The 12,121-nt window shown below is 52.6% G+C and overlaps 1 protein-coding gene across 2 annotated transcripts in view; it reads right to left on the reverse strand.

Annotated features, from left to right (window-relative positions):
* Positions 1-1,511: 1,511 nt before the first annotated feature.
* The window catches only part of HIPK2 (homeodomain interacting protein kinase 2), a gene marked incomplete at both ends in the record, with an annotated part of 121,917 nt that continues 111,307 nt past the window's right edge, over positions 1,512-12,121 (reverse strand). For both annotated transcript variants that reach the window (XM_079710918.1, XM_079710917.1), the window contains 3 exons: positions 1,512-1,973; positions 3,038-3,171; positions 8,202-8,446. In XM_079710918.1, the coding sequence (XP_079567044.1) occupies positions 1,512-1,973; positions 3,038-3,171; positions 8,202-8,446 (841 nt within the window). The remainder of the gene's footprint in view (positions 1,974-3,037; positions 3,172-8,201; positions 8,447-12,121) is intronic.

The raw sequence follows: 12,121 nt of genomic DNA on the forward strand, positions 1-12,121 counted from the left end.
CCCAACCCTGGGGGCAGAACTGGGTGGGGGTACAGGGTGGGGAGTCTCTCTTGCTCTGTCTCCAAAGTAAAAGTCATCCAAAGCCATCACCATCGTCAGATTCACCCACCACTATCCATCTCGCACATCTCTCTCCAGATCCACGGGCTATCCTAGCCCCTGCCAGCTGCCTGACACCCCTCTGCTAGCAAACAGGCCAGGAAAGACAACAGGTATTAAAATAAAATAGAAATTAAACAAACAAACAAACAAAAAAAAAAAAAAAAAAAAAAAGAGGAAAGACCAGAGTAAAATGTTGCAACAGCACAGAAGAAGGGCTGAGATGATGTGACTCGCCTCAGCCGGCTTCCTGGAGTACCGTGGAAGTAAACCCTCAACCGCGTCCCCGGTCGCTAAGGCACTAGGAGGGAAAGATGTAAAACCAAGTCTGCGAGAGCCGGCGGCGGTGCCGGGGACAGGAGCGCGGCACCGCGGGCACCCGCGCGTGCACCTGGACCACGGCGCGGGTCACGTGCCTAGGTGAGATCGCTCTTCTTGTGCAATTACATTGAGGAATAGTCTCTTGGTATCGTTGGGGGTGAACACAAAGTAGCACAGACAGATGCAGACTGCGACATCTACCAGGGTGTCGGCGACGCCGCGGGCCCTACGCTACGTGACGAGGGATGGACTCAAAGAGAGAAAAAATCTTCAGAAAAGAAAAAAAATCATTAATGACATTTGAGGAATATCACTGCTTAGGGATTTTATCCAGAGTGCTCAGAAAGAGAAAACGCGCCCTCCTCTCCCAGGGGTCCTCGCGGCCTGGCTGCCCCCATTGCTCCCAGCAAGTGGGCCAGATCGGGGCTTCCCCAACCCCGGACCCGCCCCCAGATACCAGCCTCCTCCGGCCACGGCCTGACCTTTCTAGACGGTTGCTGACCCTTTAGAGTTCTGGAAAAATCCCTAATTCTTACGTTCAATCATTAAAAGCCTATTATTGGATTTTGAATCCAATAGATTAAAAATCATATCAGGTGTCCCTGACAGCAAATTCTTAAACGCCACTTGCTGCCATATGAAAATAATCTTTGAAAAATTCATAAAGTTCTTCACACACTGGACGGCCCCCCTTCCCCCCCCCCCCCCAATTTCTGGAATCTTCCGTGCCTCTCTTCTTCTTCTCCTTTCCAGTCTGGTGCAGAATGGGTTCGTGAGCTGTGGTTTTTTTGTTACTGACGTTTTCTTTTTTTTTCTTTTTCTTGTTTAAAATAAAAAGCATAGATTTCCCCCCCTCCTTAAATCCCTTCCTTCTTAAACTGTTCTCTTCTCCGCTCCCAGTCCTCCTACTTCCTAGTTCAAGTTTCATTTGTGTCCCTGCCCGCTGCCCCCCTCCCCTGCCCCGTTTGCATTGTTTCTGTGCGGCACCTTCAGTATAAAGAGCCCAGCTCGCCCCTCGGCCCTCCTCCTCTCCCTCCTCCCCTCTCGCCATCCTCCCTCCCCTCCCCTCCCCTCCCCTCCCCTTCCAGTGTTTATATGTAAGGGTACTGGTTGACCTTGGCGGGGCTCAGTGGGTATCCAGTGTAGACGGTGGACGCTGGAGAGGCGCTGATGTAGGTCTGGTGGGCGAACTGGGCTGGATACTGACTCGGGTGGATGGTGGGAGAGGGCAGGACCCGGGGGCCCATGCTCACGGGAACCTGGTGGACGATGCTGGCTGGGTAGGCGGTGTGCTGCACGGTGTGACGCGCCGAGCCTTGGGAGGCCACCAGGTGGGCCACGGTGCCAGTGGAGCCCAGGGCGGCGGGCGCCGTGTAGGTGTAGAGGTGGGGCTGGGCGGGGAGGTGGGCGGCGGCGGCCAGGTGCGGGTGCACGGCGCCGTGGCTGGGGCTGTTGTGTGGGAAGGAGTATGGCGCCTGGGCCATCGTAGGGGTGATGTAGGCCTGCTGCCGTCGGTGGCTCCCCGTGCGATCTGCGGTGATGTGCTGCTGAGCCTGGAGGGGGAGAAGCACGAGGAAAGGGTTGCGTCATCGGGGGGCTGGACACGCGCACGCACGCGCATGCACGGGAGACGGCGCGGGCGGGGAAAAGGAAGGAGAAGCGGGGAGTGGGGAGGAGAGCAAGGAGGGGAGGAGGGCGCGGGGGGAAGGCGGAGGGAGAGGAGCAGCAGGCGTAACAGAAGACGCCTCCCTCGCGTGCCCGCGAAGTATCAGTTAACCTGGGCTGAGAAGGAAGGCCGTGCCCGCCATGCGCCGGGCTGGGTGACACTCAGAGCCAGCTGCAAAGGGAACGGGAGCCAGTAGGTGCCCCAAGGGCATCCTGCAGCTGTGAAGTGTCGAAAGGAGCCCCTCTTTGAGTGCAGACTGCTTTCTCTCTCACCGTGAAGTCCTGCTCCCTAAACTGCAGGCTCTCAGACACTTCGCTGTCTGAAGTCACAGGTACACATGAAGCAGCCCTCTCTAACCTGGAGAACCTAAGTCATGACATAGACGCGGCCCCGGTTGACAGCCCAGGGGCACCGCTTCCGATGAAGGGCTTCTCAACACAAACTCCCCCTTATCTTACCTCTGAGCTTCTAAGGAAACAGGGCCCGGAGTCCACTTTGCAACTCAGACCTGAGTGACCCTCTACACACAGGCTGAGCGCTGCCCGTGGAGACTCTGTCTTGTTTACATTCCCCCTGAATGTCACCCACCTCCGAATCCTCCGGCTCTTTTCCTGGGTTTGAGGTCCCTGTGGGAGGCCTCCTTCACTGTAATGACTCACTAGGCCCAGCACGGTCGGACTATGGGACCCAGACACAGTGTTTTACCCTTTGCTGGGTCGAAATAGCAAGACGTGGGCCAGCCTATTTTTAAGCTCTGGCACCACGTCACTAAGTACTTTGGAGCATCAGACGAGTCATTTTGCTTTGGGCCGGCTCTCTGTGAATCGCAGATCCGCCTTCCCCAAGGTGACCCACAGCAGAACGAGAACACCAGAGGTCACTCGGGGCGCCTCCTGCCGCCACGGGAGAGGCTGAGGCTCCGGGAGGTGGCCAAGGGTCGGGCGGGCTTACCTGGCTGAGATTGAGAGGTCGCTGCTGCCGGTAGGCAGTGGCTCCAGATGAGCTCCCTGAAGAGTGACCGCTGGTGGAGGTCACGTTGCTGGAGGACTTGGACTTGTAGGAGGACGAGTGGTGACTGGTGGTGACTGTGTTGGGAGGAGGAAAAGGTCACAGGTCCGTCACAGGCCCTCAGCTGCCCGGAAGACCCTACTCCTTGGGGGACAACAGTGGTCTTCCAAGAACCCTTTCCCAAGACTGGGGGATCACCATTTGGCAGCATCGCCCCCAGACCTGGTGACAATGCCGACTCTGGGCTGGCACCTGGGCTGTGGCTTGGGAGCAAACCCTGCTGGAGTTTAGAATTACTATCTGGTGAGACCGAAAAGCATAAGGAGAGTCTAAGAGACAGAAGGAGAGCTCTCTGCAGCTCCTCGTGTCCCAGCCAGGGGTGCAGCGGGGGGGCCATCTGCTGAGATGCAGAGACACGCTGACAGATGCAGCAGGGTACAGAAAACCAAGTCTCAAAAGAGGGACTACGTGTCCCAGGGGGAAAAACAACCGGAATAAAATGAATAAGGCGAGGAGGTTTATATTAAAGAAACCATTCTAGTCAGTTTCGGTGCTGAGTGGTCTGTGAACACCAGCTCCTGGCGGAGTGGGACTCATGTCTCCAGGGGGCAAAGTCAGAGGACTGTACGCTCGGGTACAGGATTTGCAGAATCAAGTGCAACTATTCGCCTGCCTCTCGGTGTCTCTCTTGACGTCAGACATCTCTGTGCTGAAGCTCTATCTAGATCAAGAGGAAGTGATCCACAGTGACTGCCAAGGAGCCTTTGGCACAGGGAATCCAGACATCCGCCAAAACCTGCGTTGTCCTCCGCAGACTCCCCGACTCTAAAACCACTCACGTTTGAAGGAGCTGCCCAGAGTGGGGAGTTCAAGAGGAGACCCTGGTAGCTAAGGGAGAACCGGCAAGACGTACACAGGACCTCAGAGGCAGGTCTATTTCTTGTGCTGTTCAGCAGAGAATTCAGAAGATTTACTGGGGCTGAGCATCGTTGGGAAACACAAAAGCCTAATATGGTATCAATCAGGTACCCTGGGGTCGCGAGTGTAAAATGGGCAAATCTGGCAGTTCTTGGGGGTGAAGGATGCTAAGAATTAATGAAGCACACATAATAAGGGTCAGGCCCTTGACGTAACTGGGTTGGATCAATTCTATTACGAATCCCAGGGTGATGAGATCAAAGTCAAAGAGGAGACGCCTGAGGCTGGGGCCGGCAAGAGAGAATGCTGATAATTGTTGATGGAGAGAAAGCTGAAAAGAAGGCAAACCAGAAACCGGGGGACAGGAGACTGGGGAGCACAATGAAGTCAAGAGGAGCCTTCTCCTCCCCGAGGCAACAGTCCCCCTCAAGTAAAGGGAGAGCTGCCTCACTGGGAAGGGGGCAGCACGTCCTAACAGAGACCCCAAATCCAACCGTGGTTTGGGGCCCAGCGGCCCTCCCATCCTACCCACTGAAGTGCACCCCAGTCGGGGGTGCCCAGGAATTCGTATTCTTCACAAGCTTCCCAGGAGAGCAGGAGCCAGCCAGGCCTTGGTGGACACAGCTGACCTGCATCGTGGAATTGGGGTCTGGTGCTCAGGCCAAGCTTGGTTAGACTCTCAAAGGCCTTCCAAAGCCTGGGGGGTGGAGGGCGGGGTTCCTGGGACCCACTGTAGGGTGAGGGATGCAAAGCTGCAAGTGCTGCCCATCAGGAGAACTCTGTCTCCGTCGATCAGCCATGGTGCCACTGTACAGGCATCCAACTCCGTCCTGCCCTGCAGCGGATCACCAGCTGTGTCTGCTGCCTGGGCCCAGCTGTGAATGGCACCTCTCTGCTCCTATTTCAACTCTCTGGGCATTTTGTGGTAATTATATTTGAGGGAGAAACTCTGAGTGCAAGGGATCCATAGCGTGAGGCTGCAAGCGAAGAGATTAGAGGGCTTCAGATGAAATGGGTGTGACAGAACCAGGCTACCGTCATCGCGGGGACAGGAAGTGGGGTCAGAGCTTGTCAAGTTGCCAGAGCAGGGGACCCCAGAATCAGGGAGGGGGTCCTGAAAGGGACCAAGAGATTAAAATAGTAATTTCCTCCTGCAGAGAAAGTGACCATGGAGTGGAGAAGGCAAGTGCCGAAGGTCAAGCTCCGGAGGCGCATTTCGGAGCTGGGAGGACAGTACAGAGCTCTCTGCTCGAGCCTTGCCTAGTTGCTCTCATAGATCTGCTGCACGGGAAGAGCCCTGGGTTCACGGATGGCCCCTGGTGGCCCTGTCTGTACAAGGCGGGTGGGAGAGTGCTTCAATCCTGGGTGAGCCCTGGAGGGACAGCCGCATGGCTGTGGTGGAGTTAGTTAACCTCTCTGTGCTTCCATTTTCTTATCTGGAAAACTGGGAAAGTAATGGCGACTACATGTAGGGTCGCTGCGGGGATTACGTGAGTTAATGCACGTAGAACGCTTAGTATCTGGCACGTGTTAAGCGCTTAAAGGTGTTAGCTGTGCTAACTACGGTTGATGTCTTTATTACCGCCCTGTCCCCTGGCCAAAGCGGACGCTCAAGGAACAGGTGTCTGCCCCATGCTGGGACCAGCAAGTTCTGTTTCCTGGGACTGGGAAACTGGGAGCCCGGGGCTCACTGGGTCAGGGTGAAGCAGTGTCCAGAGGGCAGGTGTCAGGCCCCCAGTGGCTCAGATCAAGGAGTCCTGGTTCCCGTCCCACCTGGGACTTAGTTGTTGAACTTTCTCTCAGCCCTGCACCCTTCCAATAAATTCCTTATTTGCCTTAAGGCAGTGCAGAGTTCACTCTGTTGCCTCCCAGAAGAACCTTAACTGACCCAAGAGACCCGAGGAGGCTACGTGAGAAATAGGGATCCTTCCTGAGCTGAGACCCACAGAGGGGATTAGCACTGAGGGAAGATGGACCGTCACCTGCACAGCCTCCGTCCTGACCTGAGGGGGCTCAGGGAAGCCTGGCAGCCCAGCGGGGCCCCAGGAGGCTGAGGAAGGCTGCTTTGCTTGATTCCTCCAAGCCTAGGACGACTGAGCTAACGGAGGAGATCAGCGTTGAGAAGGACCACGTTCTGGGGGCGGACAGGCACCAGCATGAAGTTCCTTCCTGCCCCTTGCCTGTCACTAGAAAGACCGTGCAGCGTGTCCTCACAAGGGAACATAAATCTCTCTTTACAATGGGAAACTATACCATGGGCTTCCCCAGAGACAGTGGCACTAGGTGCCTTAGAACCAGCAGCCTTACTGAGAATAACCTTCCTTTTTTTTTTTGGTTGAAAACATCCCTGAGAGATTCTCAGCCCTTCAGCTGTAGCAGTCCTTGTGGAAATGCAGTGGGGTGAGTGCTCAAAACCGCCACGGGCGGCCCACAGCCCGACGGCTGATGGTGGAAACGGGCAACGGAGCGTGAAAGGCGTGACCTGTGGGCTCCACAGACCTGCCTCCACCCTCTCACCGTCGTGGTTCCCCACAGAAAACTGTTGCGTTATGTGGGGCAAAGCTGGCCCTCAGTCCCCTGACCTGTCTTAACTAGGGGGTTGGACTAGTCTTAAAATTTCAGTAGCTCTCAATTTTGTCACCTTCCACATTGTGGCGCCAGCACCCAGGCCGACAAAGTTCCGAGCTGGAAGACATCTAGCCTGCAATGATCTGGCCGCTGCCTTGTGCATCCTCCACCGTATTTAAAAGGCCAAGGGAAATTCAACACCAGCTACCTTTCCCCCCCGCTTTATCAATTCCTAGAGGACCTGCATAAGGTCTCTCCTGAGCCAATTCTTATAGACCATCGTCCTGAAGTGTAAAGGGACCGTTACTACTACAGAGTTCCCCCGAGATGTCCTGGAACATGGGCATCCTCGATTTACAACACGCGTCGTCTCCTCCTGTAGGTCTACAGTCTCTGATCTGAAATCCCTGGTGTCACTTTTTTTTTTTTTTTTTGTGCCACGCTGTGTGGCTTGTGGGATTTGAGTTCCCTGACCAGAGATCGAACCCGGGCCCTCGGCAGTGAGAGCGCAGAGTCCGAAGCACTGGACCGCCAGGGACTTCCCTGAAATTCCTGGGGTCAGACACTTTTGAAATCAAGAATTTCTGATTTTAGAAGGTCATTTGGTATATATTCAATATATTAGGTTACCCCCAGTGGAGCCCTGTGCACTACCACGTAATTAAAAAAAAAAGTGATTATTTCTGCTACAGAATACTGGGACATTTCACCAAGTGAGACAAACAGGAATATGACAAAGGGACTATAAATAGCCTCTGGTTAGTTCAGGTCAGGTTTTACCAACTGACTTTGCTGTAAACTTAAAAATCTGGTTTTTGGAGCTTTTTGGATTTTAGATTACAGATGAAAAGGAATATTTCCTTCTCTTCCTGTTCGGTAAAAGGGCTGGACTTGAGGTTTTCAACAACATAGTCTTGAGACCTTCACTGTTAATTAAGCAGGAGAGCCCTTCACACCAAGCTGTGTGCACTTAAGGCTGCGATCTTTATAACTGGGGTACGTGCGGGGTTACCTGAGGACTTGCGGGTGCACGGCAAGCAGAGGTTTGAGGGGTCCAGAGTCTCACCTTTCAGATGTATCTTTTCCTAAACAGATGCACCAGCCCTGGGACCCGAGGGTTCCCTTACTCGCCTTCTGTCTCACATTCACCCTTCTCTCATATTACAAAAGAAAGGCTTCCTTCTCACTCTCCTGAATGTTAAAATGGTGCATTGCCTCCAGGCGTGGGAACCCTAAGGGGCGCCCAAATGGGATAATTGCAGAACAAATGGCTCCTGAGGGACAGTCCCGTGAGAGCAAAGACAAGCCACTCTCAGTAGGAAATGCTGAGGGCTGACCAGGCTTGTTTTCGCTCAGGCAGCCAACTCTTTGCAAACTCCCTACCCCATCCATCCATCCATTCATGAGATACAGTTCAGAAGTGAGGTGGCCATCACAGGGAGGACTTTTTCTGACAGATGTGAGGTCGGCTCTGGCCTCCTGGGCTGACAACAGGATCCTTGGGTGAGGATCTACTACCACCCGGGGCTTAGCAGCTCCCCCGTAACAAGAGGGCGAGCAGCAGGGAACCAGAAAACCAGCCTCCGGAGAGATGCTCCTGGCCGCCCCAGCCCCAAATTACCTGGCCCCAGGCTGTCACACTCCACCAGCGCCTCGCTGGCCTGGGTTTTCAGGGGCGGCACGATGATGGTCCGGGGGTTCCCGGTGCAGTGCGACTCCAGGCTCCCCTTGCTGTCGAAGGTGGTGGCGCTGTGCCCGGAGCGGTGCTGCACGGCATAGGGGCTGGTGATGCTAGAGGAGTCGGAGTAGGGAGAGTCGTGGACCGTGACACAGCTGATGACGTTTTTTCTCTGCTTGGACACAGGGCTGGAGATGGAAAGGGGGAAAGCAGGACTGTGAGAGGCTGGGGAGGGAGACACCAAACTGACGGTAAAGAGCCTCTCTGTGCTCTGGGGCAGGGGCGGGGGCAGGCAGAGCCCGAGGCGGGGTAGGAATGTGACTTCTGCTCTCCAGAACCCTAACGGGGAGGCACAGGTGTCACCAGTCTGACCAGTGGGGGTGGGGAAATATGTGAGGACGGGAGAAGGGGCTGGAGGGGGGCCCACAGAAGCTTCTGGACATGGGGGTGAGAGAAACTTCCGGGCAGGCCTGGGCTGTCCCCTGTGCAGCCGGGCTCAGCTGACCTACCGGGGAGGTGCGTGCAGCACAGAGCTGTGGGGCAGTGCCCTCTGAGCCGCCGGAAGGGGACACGAAAGCAAACAGAGAACCCAGCCAGACCCAGGCAACCTGAGGCCCAGGTGTAGGAGAAAAACACCGCCGGGAAGGGAACAACATAAGCTCGTGAGGCTCGGGACCTGGAAGAGCCAGCCAATTTAGGCAGGAGGGAAGAGGACATCCAAGAGGAACCGGGACGCAGTGAGAGGGACGGGAGAGAGTGAGGCTCTGAGCACGCTGATCCCACACACAGCAGCGACCCAAGACCTCTGAGTCCCCTTCTCAGGAGAGGCCCGGCCCTCCTGCAGCTTCCCCTCTGCCTGGCCGACGATGCGGTGGGGGACCGGCACCACGTCTGGGTGAGGGCAGAGATGCTGAGTCTGTGAGGGCGTGGCTCTGAATCCCTGGTCTTCATCCTATAAGTGATACCAGGAGGTATCAGTGGCTCTGGGCCAGCACATTTTTTCTGGAGATATTTATGTTTGGTTCCTTTGGGAACCAATTCTGTCTGCCTCCAGGCTAGTGAGAGGCTGGTGGGATGACGAATATGGAATTTGTTGCTTATTGGGAAGGTTTTAAAAATGGATTTTCATCTATTTTTGTATATTGATGGCCTATTTTTAAGAAATATCGATTGCCTAAATAAGACGGTCAGTTTGCAACGACTTTGCTAAGAGAAGAAGCTGGTATTTATAGAGCACCTAATGCAGCCACCACACCCCCTCCAGGTGTCTTGCCCAAGGTCACACAGCCAGCCACAGGCCAGATTCCAAGGTCAATCCTACCACCACTAAGGGCGGCAGAGAAATGAGGGAACTCGAGCCCCAGGAAGTGGGAGGACAGCAGGGCTGCTAGCCTACAACAGGCTGAGGGGCTGGGAGCGAGCCCGCAGGGGGCCTGACACCCTGCTCCCTGGACCCTGCCCTGCTGACATCTGGTCCAGATAATTCTTCTGGGGCTGCATATCCTGTCCTCCCCAGTTCAGGGTAGAAGCGTCCCTCCCTAACTGTGTCTGTGGATAAGGACACACGCCCGGCAGACAGATGTCTAACTTCAGCATGTGCTGGTGGTGTAGCTGTTCCAACCTCTGAGCGATTCAGTCTCCTTATCAGTAAGATGTATATTAATAGTACCAATGTCACAGGCTTGTTTTGAGAAGTGAGAAAATACATGCAAAATGCTTTGGATGGCGCACGACACACAGTAAGTATACTATAAAAACTAGCTTCTGGGCTTCCCTGGTGGCGCAGTGGTTGAGAGTCCGCCTGCCGATGCAGGGGACGCGGGTTCGTGCCCCGGTCCAGGAAGATCCCACATGCCGCAGAGTGGCTGGGCCCGTGAGCCATGGCCGCTGAGCCTGCGCATCCGGAGCCTGTGCTCCACAACGGGAGAGGCCACAACAGTGAGAGGCCCGCGTACCGCAAAAAAAAAAAAAAAACCCCAAAAAACTAGCTTCTAGATGAATGGATAAAGAAGATGTGGTACATATATATAATGGAATATTACTCAGCCATAAAAAGAAATGAAATTAGGTCACTTGCAGAGATGTGGATGGACCTAGAATCTGTCATACAAAGTAAAGTAAGTCAGAAAGAGAAAAAGAAATATCGTATATTAACACATATATGTGGAATCTAGAAAAATGGTATAGATGAACCTATTTGCAGGGCAGGAATACAAAGGCAGACACAGGGAACAGACGTGTGGACACGGCAGGGAGGGGAGGGTGGGATGAATTGGGAGATTAGGTTTGACATAAATACACTACCATGTGTAAAACAGATAGCTAGTGGGAACCTGCCGTATAGCACAGGGAGCTCAGCCTGGTGCTCTGTGATGGCCTAGTTGGGCGGGATGGGGGCGGGGTAGGGGCGGGAGGGAGGTCCAAGAGGGAGGGGATGTATGTATGCATATGGCTGATTCACTTCGCTGTGTGGCAGAAACTAACACAACATTGTAAAGCAACTATACTCCAGTTAAAAAAAAAAGCTAGCTTCTATCATGATTATTATTAGGGTTACTTCATTTAAAAACAGGTGAAAAGAGGTTTGCAAAAAACATCTCTAGGCAAAATGAATTCTATGAAGGTACATACTTGCTGGAAAAGTTTCTAGTCTAGGAATAAACCAGAGATTGATATAAAAGAAGTTAAAACTCATCAGTTAGGTATCTTAGAGATCTATGCTAGCTGCTACAGGGAATTTCTGTATAAAGAAATACAATACATGTCTCCACTCTTGGAGGAGATTAACATCTCAGTGGGGGACTGTATAAAAACATGACAAGTTAAACAGTAAAAGCTTTAAAATAATCAGTTAAAGAGAAGGGATGTCATAAAGACTTCCACGATGAACTGTCAAATGAGCTGTGCAGATGATAATTAAGAACTCAAAAGAAGGTGAGGAATGAACTGATTGCATATATTTATAGTTCTTCATGCTAACTTTGATAAAACGGGTATATCTTAATTAATAAAGAGCTACACTTCCTACTTATAACAGTTTAAATCCAAAAAGCCCATATGCTTGTTGCTCAAACATAGTTTGAGGTAAACAGTTACCGTATGACACAGCAATTCTGCTCTAGGTTAAGTACAAAAAGGAACTGAAAGCAGAAACTAACAGATACTTGTATGCTAATGTTCACTGCAGCACTACTCACAACAGCCAAAAGGTGGAAATAACCTCAGTGCCCATCAACTGATCAATGGATAAACAAAATGTGATATATCCACACAATGGAATATTATTCAGCTATAAAAACGAATAAAGTTCTGATACATGCTACAATATGGATGAGCCTTGAAAACATTACACTAAGTGGAATAAGCCAGACACAAAAGGACAGATACTGTGTGATTCCACTTATATGAGGTTCCTAGAATAGGCAAATTCATAGAGACAGACATAGATTAGAGGTTACCAGGGGCTGAGGGAAGAGGAGTTTGGGGAGTTACTGCTTGATGGGTACAGAGTTCCTGTTTGAGGTGAATGAAAAGTTTTGGCAATAGTGGTGATGGCTGCACACACTGTGAATGTATTTAATGTCACTGAATTGTACACTTAAAAATGGTTAAAATGGCAAATTTTATTATATATGTAGTACCACAACTTAAAAAATTAATGTAATAGGCCAAAAACCATTTAATTGTACACTTTAAATGGGTGAACTGTATGGCACGCAAATTCTATCTCAAGTTTTTAAAAGTCCATATGCTTATTCAGAAACAAGAAAGCAGGCTTCCCTGGTGGCGCACTGATTGAGAATCCGCCTGCCAATGCAGGGGATGTGGGTTTGAGCCCTGGTCCGGGAAGATCCCACATGCCG

Source organism: Hyperoodon ampullatus, assembly GCF_949752795.1.
Source record: "Hyperoodon ampullatus genome assembly, chromosome: 9".
Taxonomy (NCBI): Eukaryota; Metazoa; Chordata; class Mammalia; order Artiodactyla; family Ziphiidae; genus Hyperoodon; species Hyperoodon ampullatus.